Here is an 18,058-nt window from a genome sequence, read left to right on the forward strand (position 1 = left end):
CTGAGGTCTTCTTTTATGCTGCTGTGTCGTGTGTGAATGCACATAATTTCTTTACAGTAAATAAAGATGTATGCAGTGTACATACTGTACAGCATACTGTATGTGTGAGTATATTTGTGTGTAGATGCATATGTACAGCACACAGGAGCGTTGTTGTGCGTTTTCATACACGGTTTGTGTTTTCTGTTACCACATTGTTTCATCTGCTTATATCCTGTATGGAAGTTTCTATATGCGAGGACTTAACCCTCAGCTCTGTTGCTATTTACAGAGGATCCTCCCTATGCTGTCCCTCCAATCCTCTGGATTTCCTGTAAATCCCCAGGGCCTGGCCAGCGCTGGTGATTTGTGGTTGGCTAGTGGGCAATTGACACATTGATAAATCCCCCTCAGATGTGGTGCGATCCGTTTGAATCAATAGAGCCTTATCGGCTGACGGCCGTCACGGCTGCGACCGGATGTCGGTTCACCTCGGGTCCCTCGGAGTCGGCCTGATTTGTAGCATTTGACAACAAACATCGTCACGCCACGTGGTTCGTCAGAGAGTCCGCGGGCGTAAATGAAGGCAGGACGTTGTCTGTCAGTGAGCAGCAGCAGAGGATGAGAGACAGACAGAGAGAGGGAGGTGGATATGAAGAGAGACAGGCAGAGACAAAAAAGAGAGATAGAAGGATGGAATACTGCAGATTTCTTTTTTCAAAGTAAATATGTCTTTTATACCCTGTAAATGTAAAGCATTTCCTGCTGTAGTCAAGGGATAGAAATTTAAGACAACATCCACAACACCATGAGCCTCCTGTGACGGGTTCAGCTCCAGCCAGAGGATTCATATGGCTTGTGTCCACTGGCCAGGCTTTAGCTGTTCTCCGGCCCGTCTGGCCCGGATCCAGCTTCTCCTCTGTCTTTAGATCCAGGCCAAACCTGGCTGGTCCACGGCTCAGCCAGCCACGTTTCACAACTTGGCGTGATGCTGGCCAAAGCTGCCCAAAAGCTCCAGTTTGGAGGATTAATGTTTACTGACTCTAAATACAACTTTCTATGGATAAAATGGGAAAGTTTTGAGCAACATTTAGCTTTATTAGCTCATGCTATAAATGCGTATTTAATTAACAAAATAAGTGATTTGGAGAAGAGAAATGAAACTGCCAAGTTCCATTTGTTTTATTGTTGTGACTGCTGAAACTAAATGCTGTTCATGTCGCATGAAATGTGCTCGTTATTTTCAGATTCCTCTGTTGTCTGGGTGGGAGGCTTTTCAACAGAGACACAAACTAAACCATATCATCTATGGTTGAACCCTGCTGGGCCGAGCAGAGCTAATGGAGACAAGACAATAGACACACCACTGTCAACTCTTCTCTTTGTGAAATACTTGCTCTTTTTTTCAATTGTTGTAAGCCCAAGCCAAATATCAGTAGACAGCCAAAATGAACCACGTTGAGTAAGACAGAAATTATGATTGTGTATAAAGGGTTAGTTTCAGGAAAATGCTTGGGTAAAGAGAAGAATAATAGTAAAGAGTGTGTAAGAAACACACCGTTGTGGAAAGTAGAAGTGACATGAGCCTGAGTGAAACATTGTTCAAATCAAAACGAGCAGGAGGTTAACAAACCCTCATCTGTAAAACTGAATAAGAGGGATTTTAAGGAAGACGGCATTCTGTAAAACAGAGGAGTGGGGGCTTAAGTTAAACACTTTTCATTAAAACAGTAAGAGGAAGCTTAATGAATACTGGAGTCTATAAAACAGAGTGATGGGAGCCCTCAGGATGACAGCACTTGAAAAATTGATCTCTAGCAGTAAATCCGGGCAGTTTATGGCAAAATGGGGGATCACACTTGCTCATGAAATCCGCTAACCTGTTTTAGCAGCAGGGAAAGTTCATCTGAATCATTCGGGTGAATACTGTGTAGTGTTTGGCACCAAAAATATAAATGAAGTTGTTGAAATTAAAGGATAAAACTGGTGTTATTCTTTTTTTTTTTTGTCATTGTCAACAAATTCAATGAAAAGACCAAAATCAACAATAAATTTATCCCACTAAGTATTATCTGTGTAACCAAAGCCTGATATAGATGATTGCTTGAAAAGTAGTAAAAGAAGTAATTCCACGCTATAAAATTACTTCATTACAAGACATGCACAAGTTTTGCATGCAAATGTTTCTCAAGGAGAGAAGTGTCAACTATTATAATATCGGATTAATATTACTGATGCATTGCTGTGCATTAAAGTGGAGCTAATTTTACCTACTTTACACTGTTTGGTAATTTAATTTGTAACAATGGATCATATTTTATAAGCTGATCTTATGCTTTGTATGCAAAACAGCTGTAAGATGAATGTAGGGATGTAAAAAGTACAATATTTCCCTTTGAAATGTAGTGGAATAGAAAGAGTGTTTGAGTAGATTTCCTTCCACCATTGGCCAAAAACTATTAAAACACATACTTAAATGATATTTAGTTTTGTCTAGTTCATAGGAGGCAGTTTAAATATCCATAAGTTTGACGGCAAGAGAGTCTTTGTGTTTAAAAATGTTGTATTTGTTTATATACTGTATGCTTGGTACCTAACTGTCTGATAAGGAATTTGTGTAAATTTTGTGTAATATTGTGTTTGAAATTGAATTTACATTGTAAAGTCTTTTTGTAGTTTTGCTACATTTGAAAGTGAGTGCGTGTAAGCTAGCAAGTCTGTTGTATTAGCTCAACTCACTGTTATTTCTGTAGCGTTTAAGGAGCAATTAACATCCTTTGGGTCAACTTTGCTTTGCTAGTCTGAAGAAATGCACCATTAGAGTTTGAATTACGGTAGTTACAGAATATAAAGCGAAATATTCTTAAATTAAGAGGGTCACACAGCATTTCATGTGTGACTTTGCTGACAATTATGCTTATGTTTGATGGTGATTGTAGTAAAATGTCACTAATAATATTTCATTCAGAGTTAAATATGCAGACCTGTACCACTCACTGTCATTAAGTAAGGTTAAAAAGTGGTAGGCTAATTCATGACTGGAGTGTACAGTAAATACTAATTTATTATCAGTATGAGGTTTATGAAGTTCTTGAGATTGATTGGAGGATACCATGCTAGTATATACAGTTAGGATATTAAAGGAAATTAATGTTTTTGTTTTTCTTCTTAGCTCTTACAGTGTATTCATAGAGCTTCAGTAGTGCATATTTAATTTATCGTGAAAGCTTTTATGAACCATTATTTAAAGACTAAAACCATCATGTAATTGAAATGCTATAACATAAATGAGCCACACCATTGCACTCTGACATTCTCCTTCATTACCATGAACAGGGACACTGTAGTTTATTTTGAGTTGATCCCACATACACGTTTCCGCAGCAGGAATTAGTTGCGAGCACACAAATATGTATTAATCTGATACTGAAAATGGTTGAGTAATGTCTGCTTAACATTAAATGAAAGTATATACTTAAAGATTTAAGTTTTCAGTTGGAACTAACAGGTAAAGAAGTTAGAAAGCGTTGAAAGTAGAGCTGCAATGATTAATCGATTAGTCGATGGACAGAAAATCGCCATCTTATTTGATAATCAAATACTCGTTTTAGTCCGTTTCCAAGAATGCCAAACATTTGCTGCCTGTAGCTTCTCACATTTGAGGATTTGAGTCTTTTCTTTATTCTACATGATAGTAAACTGAATATGTTTGGATTTTTGACTGTTGATATGACAAAACATTTTTCAGCTTTTTCTGACATTTTATAGACAAAACAATTAATCGAGAAAATAATTGGCAGATTAATCGATAATGAAAATAATCATTAGTTGCAGCGCTCGTTGAAAGAAGGACTAACACATTGTTGGTTTTGGTCTCTTAATGGGATTTGTTGATAATAAGACAATGTAGAACAATACCAGACTTATCCTTCAGTGCTAACAACAGATACTATTATGTTTGTTATATTTGTGAGCTATTTTAATCTCTGAGTTATATTTTAGTGATGTTTTTTTTAAATTAATCCCAGCGGCAGAGTATATATATGTATTGAATCGAACAGGATCACCCATCGTTGCACAGTTAGATCGTTAAGAGCTGTGTGTGCGTGTGTTTGTGTGTAGAGTGTCTTGTTCACCCTTCGCTTGACTGTCAATCCCAGGAGTACCCGCCCCCTCATGGTACTGGATTATGTGTTGAACTCAATCTGAATGCTGAGTAGCACCAAAGTCAGCCTCTCTCTGTGTCTTTTTTTTTTTGTCTCTCACTCACCGTCTTTCCCTCTCTCAGTTTTGTCCGGGTGTGCCACTGTTCTCCATCCGTCTTTCTGAAATAGATGTATTCACACAAAACAGACACCACACACCTGCTGATCCTCACAGTATGACACAGTCGGTCAAACAAACACACACTCAGACAGACACACACAGATACACACGGCAGGTCATGCAGTTCATTCCCACTGGACAGCTGGTCAGTGGTGTGTGTTTGACCAACATTTTTCCATTTCAAATAAAGGTTTTTTAGGCAAAGGTGTTTTTGTTTTAAAGAAAAAAAAAATATGTGTATGTGTATGTTGTAGTACCATTCTCATTCATAGTGCCATTCTCACAATGTGCACACACACACATGCGTCATGCTCCTTTAAACACCACATACAGACATGAATATGTGAATATGTGCCAGACAGTACTCTGGCATGTATTCACACATTCATTTGTTTTACAGTGAAGGTTTGTAATGTATTTTTGCTCTGTTCTGGCATTTACACAATTGCACTGAATGACCTAATGGGATCGCTATAATTACCAGACATTTTTATGCCAGACATGATGTTTCTGATGCAGCTGGTTCGCTTTTTTGATGAAACTTGCATCATTGGCAGCATTTCAACATTGAAAGGCCATGACTGCTGTACCACTGCTATAGATTTTAGAAAACTTTGTACTTCTGTTTTTTAAATTATAATCAGTTATATTTGATTATTGTTAAGGTAACTTATTACGCAAAATGCCAAACATTTGTACGTTAAGTATATTTCAGGTTTGGACTGAATCAAGCAATTTGAAGACTCTGGAAAATTGTGACAAGCATTTTTTTTTTTACTATTTTCTGATATTTTATAGGTAAAATAATTAATCAGAAACATATTCGAGATACAATCAATATTGAAATCATTGGTAAAAATCGATTCATAATGAAAATAATCATTAGTTGCAGCCCTACTTGGATGAAGAATGTATCCTGTTATTGATTGGCAAGCATCATTCATGGGATAATATTAATTTGAACAGAATTACAGTTATGTACCAACAAAGGTAGCATTTTGTAGCACAAAATTAGATTCCTGAAGGTAAAATTTCGAAATAAAAATCATAGATTTGAATGAAAGTAAATATGGATGAAAATAACTATTCATTTGCCCTTTTATGAACCCTTACAAAAGCAACAAATGTTAATCTGCCAAGATGCCTCATTAATGCTAAAACTCCCTTGTTCTGTGTAATTCATAGTGGAGTCTCATTTCTGTCTGTATCCACAGTCCAGCTGACTGGTGGCCAGCTACAGCACTTCCACTCTAACTCATAATCACCTATTGATTGACCGGCAGGATGAAGGTCCAGGTTCAGGTCCTCCACACCACATCTCTTCCTCTTTGCATCAGGCCCATTGAGTTTGAGACACATTGACCTGCAGGGCGCCCTGGTCGCAGCTTATTGGGCTTGACACTGCTCGATGGTGACAACACTAATTGTCAACATCTGGGAAGTGCTTGCCATCCCTCAGTCCGACGCAGAATGAAACCTGGTGATCTGTCATAATGTGTCACAGGAAATTAGCATCGGTTGAATGTCGGTGCATGAATGGGGGAGGGCAGGGGGAGTGGGGGTCATCCCGCCAACATTATCTGAGGTTGAAGTGTTGAGGGGGAAAAGGGTGAAAGGCTGTTAGTGGATAATTTCAGGGCAAAGAGATTTACATGATTGTGTTCCCTCACTGAGTCGCTGTCTCTGCTGCGATGAGATGACTAGTGCTTCTGTTGCTTATACTACCACTACTACAGTTACAATTACTACAACTGCTATTACTATACAGTTACTACTGTTACTGTGGGTTCTACTAAAAGTACTAATAGACTGTTAATAATAATAATACAATAACAGTTACTATTGTTACTATTGTGTTGCACAGCTGCTAATACCACTCCTAGTCTTACAACCATCGCTGCTCCACCACTGTACTTCTACCTCTACCACTACTATCACTACTACTTCTTTCAATGCAACTGCTATTACTATTGCAATTGCTACTACTGTTGTTACTATTACTACTGCTACTTTAAGAATACTAACAGCCAACTACTAGCAGTGTTATAACAACAACCTCTACTACTACCTCTAATACCACCAATATTACTAGTATTTAGATAATACTAACCCTTCTACCTCTACTGTTACTACAACCACTGCTACTAGTACTATTATTCTACTGTTACTACTTATACTAATGGTGCTGTTACTGCCACTGATACTGATACAACTAATACTACAACAGGTACTATAACTATTGTTGGTATTACTACTCCAGCTACTGTTTCTACTATCAGTACTGCTATTACTAATGATACTGTTCCTATCACTATTGCTACTGCTACTTCTACTAATTACTACGACTTCACTACAAGTCCTGCCACGACCACAATAATAACATTAAAGTTGTACTCCTTAAGAGTTCCGTCCTGGTTGATTTGGCAACACCTGTGGTTACTGTTTTAACAGCAAGTGGGGTTTAATACTATAATAAACACTGTTTGAGCTACTTTGTCAGAAATACAACAGAAGGGCAACCTGTATATTAATTAATTATTATTTTAATAAAGGAGTCAGTATTTCACCAATAGCATGGTCTGTTTGAATTAACAGTAAACCCAGTAGCTCTTATGTAGTAAGCAATCTGAATCCAGCACAGGGATGGCAGACTCGACCACTACCAAGACTTGAGTCGCTGTTGTAGAAAAAAACGCTAAAAAAAATACATAGTGTCAAAAATGGAGTTTGATTCTTTTAAACTGTGAACTCTGTGACAGTTTAAGTAAAATTATTTGATATTGATACATGATATTATTGAAAAATAATAATAAAAAACAGAAAAACACTATTACTGATAATAATGATAATGGTTCTTTTGAAGGTATAAGCTAAAATGATCTTCACCTGTTGTAGAAGGTAGAAGGAGCAGTAGTATATTAAAGCTGCTGGACCTCAACTTGTATTTCAGACTTGTAGGAGCCTCAGGCAGGGCTCCTCCAAAGTCCTGGCTCAAGAAACGTAAAGGCTGTTACCAGGCTTTGGCTTTACCCCAACCTGTATGGGAGGCCTATAAGCCAGCAGCCAGCATCCTCTTTAAACCTGATTTTCATATTTCATTCTTTTTTTAAGCTTTTATATTTTTGTTCTTTTCTCTCTATCCCGTGATGTCTTTTTGTTGGCTATGTCTTAATTTGTTTATGCATATAATGCATTTGACCATTTTACTATTCATACTGGACCATTGAAGAAAAAGACCAAATAAAACAATCTAAAATAAAGGGAATACTTGCCTCGCACTGCTGACTTCATTTATCAAAAAACAATGTTCTTTTTTTTATCTTGTCTCATACAAAAGCATGCATGGTCACAATATCTTTGTCTTATCAGAATGAATCAATATTGAATTTATGTAAAAAAAGAAAAAAAAGCAATAGCATGAAAGCAACAACCTGGATAAAGGAAATTCACTGGGTTATTAAATAATAGAGGAAAATCAAGAGTTTCATACCAAAATGAATCTGCAATATGCTGCTTTTAGAGAACAGGAAGGTAACTGAAGTACTTTTACACACTATATTCCTGTAGAATATATTGTTTATTTTATTATTATTATATTTACTCTTGTTACCTATCTACCTACACTGTATATTCTGTATTTAAGAGATGCTGATGCTGATAATGATTCTTTTACAAACCACATATAGTACATTGTCTTCTTTAACCCAGAGAAAGACCTACTTCTGTCTACCTGTAATAATGCCCCCGTTTGTCTTCTAACAGGAAAGTGACAGTTTGTGGTGGGACGCCTTTGCTACAGAGTTTTTTGAGGAGGACGCCACCCTCACGCTCTCCTTCTGCCTCGAAGATGGACCAAAGAGATACAGTAAGACTCCTACAATATTTCAGCAGACCACAGATAATACAATCATCTCATTTTTTTAAATTCTCAAATTTGTGATTTTTAATCAATTCGGCCATTTTTTTTACTCCTCTATTTAAGAAGAGCACAATAATTCAGTTGAAACACATTATTCTTTAGCTGAGTGTCAATCTGAAAAAACCTCTAGCTGAGTGGCAACTGAGTGGCACTCAGTTTCATGTGCCTTCGGGCACTTATTCTCGAAGGTTTCTCCTTGATCTACTGTGGCTTGGATTGCACCTCATTTGTATGTCGCATTGGACAAAAGCGTCTGCCAAATGAGTAAATGTGAATGGCAGTTGGAACAGTTCAAGGCTTGAAGCATTAAATGCAGTGTTTCCCACAGGTTGAGAATGGTGGTGGGTGGTGCGGCATGTGACGGTGCGGCGTGTGACGGGCGGGTTCAGTAGCCTAATAAACTAGTCAAACAAAAGGTTTATGAATAACTCTATTTATTCCTGTCTGAAATCATCTAATTTTGTTTCCCAACAGCCTATTGTCTGACATTTTCATTGTTATAAGAATTTGCATCCTACCTGTGATGCTCTTTGACTCTCTTCATCTTCTTGGCACTTAGAGCTGGGAATCTTTGGGAATCTCCTATTCAGAACCGATTCTCAATTCAAAACCAATTCTCAATTGAATGAATAGAAAAGGGGGCTCCTGATCCTCTTACTGGGTGCCAAACCATTCACTGGTATACTTAGTCCACTGAAATACAATATGAAACATAACTGGCAATTAAGATAAATGGTCAGCAGCCTTTTTATTATAAAAAGTTAACTGCATTAATTAATGAATTAATTAATGTGAAAACATCTCAACAAAATGGGGGGGAGGGGGAGTCAGGTGCAGACTTTTACCATTAAGCAAGGTAGGCAACTGCCTGGGGCCCCCAGCTAAAAGCCATAGTTGGAGTTATAGATTTATTTTGATATTTAGATATGAAAAGTACAGTCCAAAGCACTTGAGAAATGCACAACTGTATACTTCTACTTCAGAGGAAAACATTGTACCACTACATTTACCTGACATTTATCTAAATGTTACTGATACTAATAATACTTACTGCTACTAATACAATATGATGCATTATTATTCATTAAACTATCCAGCATTATATAAGAATTAAAAGCTCCACCTTGAAGACAAATTAAGTACATGTAAATACATTGAGCTAATAATACCTCTGTTTCACTATTCACTTTTCAATTAAAATTTGAATGCTGACTTTTACTGTTTGGTATAAATAGTTTTACTTCAGAAAAAAAAGTTTTGAGTACTTCTTCTATCACTGCCAATACTAACATTCCTGTTTAGAGAAACGGTGAAAATAAAGCAAGACAGAGTTTGCCTGGGGCCCCCAAATCACTAAATCCACCCCTGGGCGGAGTGCTCCATTGTGTTATTATTAACGTTATGTCTCCGGCAGTGGAGAGCAGCCTCTCTGCTGCTCCGTTAGCTCCGGGGAAAGACATTGTTGTCCAACACGCTGAGCAGGCGCAGGGTTTTTAAGATGAAACAGACTGAACACCGAGTTATTTTCTTCACTTCAGAGTTGGTTCAACTTGTTTAATGCTGCAGTGTGTGTTGGTCAGCCGGTCTTGTTTGTTACTGCTGGAGTTTGGTGCTCTGCTCCGCTAATGTTAGTCTCTGAGTGATGACATAGAAAGTTTACAATATACTTAACCTTGTACTCGCAAAGGTAATTATTTGGTCATTAAATCAAAATATTTTTGCTACCGCTGCCTTTTTTGAAGATGAACTACAAGATAACTCTAACACGTGCACGCTGTAGACTGCCTGGGTGCTGCAGTGCCCTCGCAGTTGAGTTTTGCCTTTTTCATTCTGTTAACATCACGTTATTATTTAGAAAATCGATTTTTGACATTTGTAAATTGATTCAGAATCGTAGGAGGTAAGAATTGAGATGCTTATGTGGGCTGAGGGTTCGCTGGTCTGTGTGCATTATGAAGTGACGATTGCATGTTTGGGATTTTATCTACCTTGGATCAAGTAGAGCCTATGCATGGGAAACACTGACATGCCTCAAGTTGAATCATCAGTAGAAAAGATGAGCAACTGCATAAGAAAAAAACAGTGTTCATAAAAATGTAAGTTACCTATGACCCCCAAGGAGTATTCAAGGAGATCCAATCACCAAGCTTAAAATAGTTGCATATAATACTAGTAATGTATGTAATGTTTAAACATTTATCAGTTACAATCAGTTCACTTTTGTCATTTTGGAGAAAGTCAGCAAATATGGTGTTTTGTTCCCAACTGCAACAACAAAGAATTTGCTTAAGTTCTCATTTTCTTTCCAAGAGTTAGAGAACAAGATCGATGCCACCCTCATATCTGTGCGCCATGTATGGAGCTGGAATTGTTTAGTTCAGGGTAGCATTAAGACTGGAAGCAGTGAGATACAGCCTGGCTTAATCGAAAGTTTAAAAAAATGCCAGCACCTGTACAGCTCATTATATAGCATGTTGTATCTGTTTGTTTAATCTGTATCCAAACAGCAATGTATAAATGACAATATGAAGTTTTAGGGAGAGTTACTAACTATAACAATTTTTTTAGTAAACAACAGTCACTTCCAGAGGCGGAACACAAATTTTGTAAGGTTATATAAATTTAGGGCTGAAACTAACCATTATTTTCATTATCAATTAACCTATCGATTATTTTCTTGATTAATCTATTATTTGTGTGCTCTATAAAATGATGAAAATGGCGATCACTGTCTCTCAAAGCACAATAGTGATGCCTTTTAATGTCTTCTTTTGTCCTGACCAACAGTCCACAACTCAAAGATATTCAGTTTACTGTCATAGAAACCAGAAAATATTCACAATTGATAAGCTGGAACCAAATAATTTGTAAATTTCCTTCTAAAGATTGACTCCAAAAGATGAATTAATCATCAAAATAGTTACCCATTAATTTAATAGTTGGCAACGAATCAATTAATCAACTAATTGTTGCAGCTCTATATAAATCATTCGTCAAGTTGCCCAGTTGCACCGCCTAACTCTACCACAAATATTTTAATAACTAAGCTAATAATAAGTAGGAATATTTTTGAACTTTGAACAGAGCCAGGCTAGATGTTTCCCTCTGCTTCCAGTCTTTATGCTAAGCTAATCTAGCTAGCTCAATACTTAACGTACAGACATGAGAGTGGTGTCAATCATAATCCTCTAACTTGCAGATAGAAGGGGATACCCAAAAAATGTTTAACTATTGATTCCAGTTAAGTTTCCAGGTAGGATGATTTCTTATATTCTCATAGGCCCCTGCTCATTTATTGGACAAAGCATTTTTTAAAACGTTGCACGGGCCTGAGTTTCAGGATTCAGGTTCACTTGATAGTGTGCACATTGAACTCAAGCTTAGAAACATGCAAACTGCAGCTACAGTATGTGTCTTCAGCAGCAAATGACAGAGCAGAGGCTGTTATTGAGTTTGTGATATTGTCCCCTTCATCTCATCTGCATAGGTTCATGTTTTGATATCTGAAACATATTGAATTTCACACAGACATAGATAAGGACATGCTGCCCTGAAATGAGCAGATGCGTGTAGCGTCTGCTTTGTGTGTGTTTGTGTGAGTTAGTGTGTGTGTATGTGTGTGTGTAATTCAGCTCAGTCATGAAGGAGGAAGAGAGAGAAGAGGGAGAGGGAGTGAAGGATTGTTGTGAGCTGGGTCCTGGTTTGCTTTTCAAATGTAAAAATAAAAATCCCCAGTGGTGTAGAGACGGTAACCCTGTTCCCCCGGGAACGGGAGGCTTAACACCATGGCGATGATGACTCACCGTCAGTCGCAAGCCTTCCTCGATTCACATTCAGGTGCGCTTAGTTACACACATGCACACATACACACACACACAACCACATCATCCAGGAAAAATCCACCGCCCTCATATGTACCCAGCAACAGATTTGACTCAAAAGAAAAACTAAAAATGACACCTTCTGAAAGTGATGTTTGTCTGTGCTTCTCATTGGCAGCAGTGTATATAAGAAACAGTCCAGTGAATCATACTGCAATACCCATTATCACACAGTATTCCAGTTAGTTATTCCAGTTAGCTATATGGTAGGTAGGAAGGACTTCAACTTAAAAGATTTTTTTTTTTTTTTTTGAGGGGTGATCCTATTGGTTACCTTACTCAATATGTGATGGCAGCATAGACACAAAACTCATCTAAGAGTTCACTGCAGATAATGAGCTCTCATGCTACATGCTAACATTAGCGTATCTTAGCAACTGGCTTCATTTCAAATGTGAGAAAAACAAGAGAAAACAAACAAAACCATTTTTATAGCTTATGTGAAATACTGTATAAACTGTTTTGAAATGTATTCTATTTTAAGTTATGCATGTTTTCTTTGTTGTTGCTGCCACTTTTTTCTAAGAGAAAATTTAAAAAAAGGAGAAAATGAAAATGTATATTGTCAATGTATAAATGAAATTCCTTTTATAAATTATATGACTGCATATATGAAAAAAGTGCACCAAATATACTATAAAAATTATCCACTTTTTTTCAAACCTTGTCTATAGAATGTGAACATGGTTGGTGATAAAATGCACACAGAGGAATAATATATGTAAATGTAAATACAACAATGTGTTGCTCAGCATGTATCTTAGAGCGTTAGACACCTACAGTATTTTAATATGTCTATATATTTTTTTTTAAGGAAAAAGAAACATCAATACAACAGAACTCTCTACCTTTTCTCCCTGGAGCTTATTTCTTCACCTTTTCTATTATACAGAATCACTCTGGTGGCACAGGGATTTTCTATACTACTGTCTGTTATCAGGAGGCTTTGGACTCTTGTATTCTTTGTTGTTTTTTTTATTATTTTTTATTTTTTATTTTACTGTTTGCAGTCCACACATTTAAGCCTGCTCTGCTGTTGTACTCATTGTTTAGTCACACTGCACAAGAGCATCTGCCTAACATATAAAATGTAAATGTGACTGCCAGTGGCCTTACTCAGAAATAATCTTAGCTTGCAGCCCTGTGAAAAGCGCAGATATATGTAGTTATCGCCGGCAGGTCAGAACAGCACTGACCAGTGGAGATGTGAGGCTGTAGGAGGTGGAAAGTGGTTACCAGTGGTTAAAAAGGCCGACATGTTGGAAGAGTTACAACAAAACAAAACATCTCTCTCTTTCTTTCTCTCTGTTTCTTCATTTCTATATGTGAAGGACAAATTTTTTTGTAAAAAGTTTTCCACAGTGTGAATCTGAAGGTTAAAGCGGACTAGCGTGCAAAGATTTGTGGTTATTATTAGAGAGTTAAGTTTAGCTCTACAGTATCACACAACATATGTCATGACATTTGGAAACCGAAGAGAGAATATTTGTATCTTTAAAGATCAAACATACTTAGCAAAATGAGAAGGGCAAGGTTTTATATTTGTCTTTGTCTACAGCAAAACACATATGGGTATATTTGAGGTTATAGTCGTTAAAATGTTTACTTAATATTCTATTAAAACAGTCATAATGTATTTATTATTCCACAAAGGGACTCCTTGTGCAATATATGGAAGTATAAGTGTAAGAACTCCAATCCCTTTTGAAATTGAATTATATATTTTGAGTCATTTTGAGATACAGTAGCTTATACGATAATTACAAGGAAACAATCATTTCACTCCATTCTGAGGTGCTCTAATTTCATAACGTTCAGCAGAGGAAAAATTAGAAAAGCCAATTTACCTAATCTGTTTTTTTTATTTTTTTTTATTGCATGGACCTGTGTTAAGGTGTTTTGTAACTCGTCTCCAGCTGGTGTTCATCATGGCTTCTCAGAGGAAATAGATCATATTGGAAAAGCCTGTGTGTTAATTGTTGGGAGGATGAAAGCATTTGTTTCCTCTATGAGGCCTCTATCTCTTTCTTTTCTATCCTCTTATCCTTTTTTTGGCAACTGAGTTCCACCTCTTTTTCTGCAGTAACATAATATAACATATCATTTTACTAGATGTCTTAATCCAAAATACAATTTTTAGTATGTATTGAATCCAGACCGGGATTAACACAGTGTGGTGCCCTAGGGTGACCACACTTGAAGTTCCCCCCCTCCTCCCACTTTATACATAAAAAAGAGTATAAAGACCATAGATTCATAAGAATTTATTACTGAAGTACAGGCTCAACACACATGCTATAGAAAAATGTAAGACGCAACCAAAAAAACTGACACCGTAGATAGACGTGAGCCTACGAATGCCATACTAGTCCTTACATTGATGCTCCAATCTGAATGCAACACACATCCCCATGCAACTCGTCATGCTAAATATCATTATTTCAATCTTAAAAGGGCCTGTATGAGGACTACATGCCATGCCATTTCAACAGATGAATGATCACAGAGAGCCAGGTGAGGTGATGTGAAGGTATAAGGAATAGCACATTGAGACAATGTATTGCAATGCGTAGGCTATTAGAAAGTATGGTCGCTTTGTTTTTCTTTTGATTTCAGAAATGGAAATTAAAGGAATGAAAACAGAATATTGATTTGATTTTCATTTTAAAATCCACAAACGAAAAGGCATACTTGGTTCTCCTGGTCAGAAGACGGCAGATAAAACATTTATAAAGGACCTGATTTTCCTTCTCGGTCTTTGTAAAACAGAAAATGAAATAGTTAACTAATGTATGAACTGTAGCACTCAGGAAAACAAAGGTGTACTTTATCCACACAGGAGGGTGGATTAGTAAAATGGTCTTTGAACATAGTTTCTATCAGCAATAAGTGGACTACTGTTACTATTGAAATAAACAGCATCTCACTCTCTCTCGCTGCTCTCCATACCTCTGTGGTGCTGAAAGACGCACAGCAGTGGCTACTTTTCAACTGCTTTCTTATTCTTATTATTCATATTCTTATTAATTAGAATGATATTAAATAAAAGCTAAATCAAATTCTCTATAAATGTTGTATCTGCCGTGTCTGACCATGAAAACTATTTACGTTTTTTCATTTTTTTCACGTTGGTGCCTCCCAGCACAGCAAATTGGCTGGTGCCCCCGGGCATTCACCTGATGCGATATATGGATAATCCGGCCCAGACTGAATCTCCCAATGCTCGTAGAGATTTGGGGTTAAGACACTTGAAGGATGGCTGATGAAAGTGAGGAGAACTTATACTTTCCCTACTTCATTTTCTCAGTGATTGTGGGATTCAAACCAGCAACCTTGGAGTCACGAGCCTGCATCTCTAACCTCTTATAACCTTCTTTTTTGCTATAAACCATGAAGAATCCCCCTCACTGTTGCTTTAGTCTCTTTGGTAGGCGTTTTGGAACATTTACTCGATCATTTGTTTAGTCATCATCATTTAATAACTGATTAATCATTTAGGTCATATATCAAGTAAAAATGCCCCAAAATACCCTGGTTCTACTGTATCAAATGTGAGGATTTTCTCTATTTAAAATGATTGTAAACACAATATCTTTGGGATTTGGACTGTTGGCCAAACAAAACCACATTTTTCCCAACATTTAATTGACTAAATGAGTGATTGAAAAAAAAAATCTTAACATATTAATTAATTAACAAAAATAACCAGCTCTAGGTTGAAGTTATCATGAGGAAGGAAAGTAGCCTTAGTCGGTATAAGGTGTTTGATATTCAGATGTTGCAGGGCAGCTAATATAGACTAGATAGACTTTTACACTGTAACAGTGTTTTCCCCATGGCTTGTTGATTGTTTGTTTCTCTGAAGTGTTAGCTGTTGCAGCTTCTCAGATGTAAGGATTTTGAGCTTTTATTTCATTGTGAATTGATTACATTGGGTTTTGCTGTGTTGGTCGGAATAAAACAAGCGATTTGAGGAAGATGTCAACTTTGGCTTTGGGAAGATGTGATTGGCATTTTTTCCACAGCATTTTTACATTATACAAACAGAACAAATGTTTGATTAATTGAAATATAATCAGATTACGATTAATCGATCATGAAAATAATCATTCATGGCTTTTTAATGGCTGCAGTAACTAGTAAATCCCAAAATTTATTGCAAATGGTAAATGGACTGCTGAGCCAGAGCCATCCCCCTAACATATGAGCAATTCTACTTTTCTACAAGCCAACTAGAGAATCAGATATTTGTTTCCTGGTAAAATGGTAGTCGACAAACTTAACAGCCAGAGCATGTGATTGCTGAATAATTTTCCACCTTGTGTCACAAATGAAAAAGGAGCCTCAAACTTCACCAGATCGTCTGTTGTGTCTAATTGTAATCTACATGTATCAGTAACAATAAGCATGTTGGAAGACGACATAAGCAGCTTATCCAAACAGACTGCATTATTTCTTGCTGCCTCATCTTGTTCTTGCAAAGATCTGAAGAGCACTAAATGTGAGCAGTGAGAATCTGTAGTCTCAAACATGTCATAATATTTTATAGCGTCTTTGGAATTAAAAGTTATTAATGTCTTGTATTGCCACAACAGTATAGTGCTTTGATAAAGTTAATATTTTTAATGTGCGCTTGGGAATCATATTTCATTGTTTCAGGGAGAGTTTTTTTTCGTGCAGATTTGTGTACCGCTGTATGAGTGTAAAACAATCCTTCATCGGTGCAGGCCAATTATTGTTTTCTACACCAAATATTCAGTAACACTATCTAATTATACCCCCAATTGCCATGGCTTAAACATTCGCCCCAGTACCTTGTCTGGCTATGCAATCTATGAGGCATCTGATGAAAGCTGCACTCCATGATGCAATCAAAGAGCAAGGCTCATTTTAGAAGTAGTTCAAACAAGAGAGGGAAAACTCTGCATGTTTAGTGGGCTGGTTCAGGGCAAACTGGGAAAGTGATTCACAACACATTTACAATTCATCTAGTTATTCTTGCATTGCAGCACGCAATAATTGCAGCGATAAAATGACCGCCGCTAATAATCTTTAAGCAAGCATGAGGACATAATGAGGAGGACCAAAACACAGGGAAACAGCTTTAATACGTGTGAAGGAATGAACCGGTCTGCCTCTGCTGTGAAGTAAGCTTAACAAGGAACACACTTGGTGCTATAAATTAAAACTGGGAAATTTTAAATCAACAAACACCTTATGTGCAGTTCTAAGCATCCTAATATTTATATCCTATCTTAGCCAGGCCCCCAAGTACCAACAACATCATAACAAGAAATTTTAGAAAGTTACTGCGTAGATCAGTGTGATTTTATCCTACTTTTATATATAGTATTAGATTATTTCTCTTATAGGCTTTAGTCCAGTTAGACACATATAACATTTTAAATTTTCTGTTTAAATTATGACTCAATGTTGTATTTAGCAGACGACATAATGTGCTGTTTTATATCATTCTATACATTTCCCTTCATGAAAATAATTCTGAGAGGTATTAATTATTTAACACAACATATTGGATCAAACGGTTTTCTTAGAAACAAAAGGAATTTGCAATTTACTGCAGCAAAACTTTAAAATGGCACCAATGGAAATGCAGTTTGCATCCAACTACACTGTAGCAGACCTGAGACAAGATAATTAACTACGTTTATAATATAACACCTTTCATGTTTTGTTATGTATCGTGTTATATTATGTGCATATTACCAGAGAAGTAAGGTCTTTTTGTCACAAAGGGTTGTTAAAGCTGCATTAACTGATTTTTGGCCGATAAAGTGCAGAAAATAAGTGGCAGAAAACACATAGCCCTGACATATGCTTGCTTACCTTTTACCTTTACCTTATCTTTCAGCACAGAGCAACATTGTCATCCCACTCGAGCTAGATTTCTGTGTACCCCCGGGAATGTTAAGTCCAATATTTGCACTCCTTA

At 36.9% G+C, this 18,058-nt stretch overlaps 1 protein-coding gene across 8 annotated transcripts in view; it reads left to right on the forward strand.

Annotated features, from left to right (window-relative positions):
* The window catches only part of ldb2a (LIM domain binding 2a), a 100,831-nt gene that overhangs the window by 20,240 nt on the left and 62,533 nt on the right, over positions 1 to 18,058 (forward strand). For all 8 annotated transcript variants that reach the window (XM_044363947.1, XM_044363948.1, XM_044363943.1 and 5 more), the window contains one exon: positions 8,068 to 8,170. In XM_044363947.1, coding sequence (XP_044219882.1) covers positions 8,068 to 8,170 — 103 coding nt within the window. The remainder of the gene's footprint in view (positions 1 to 8,067; positions 8,171 to 18,058) is intronic.

This window comes from Thunnus albacares, chromosome 10, assembly GCF_914725855.1.
Source record: "Thunnus albacares chromosome 10, fThuAlb1.1, whole genome shotgun sequence".
NCBI lineage: Eukaryota > Metazoa > Chordata > Actinopteri > Scombriformes > Scombridae > Thunnus > Thunnus albacares.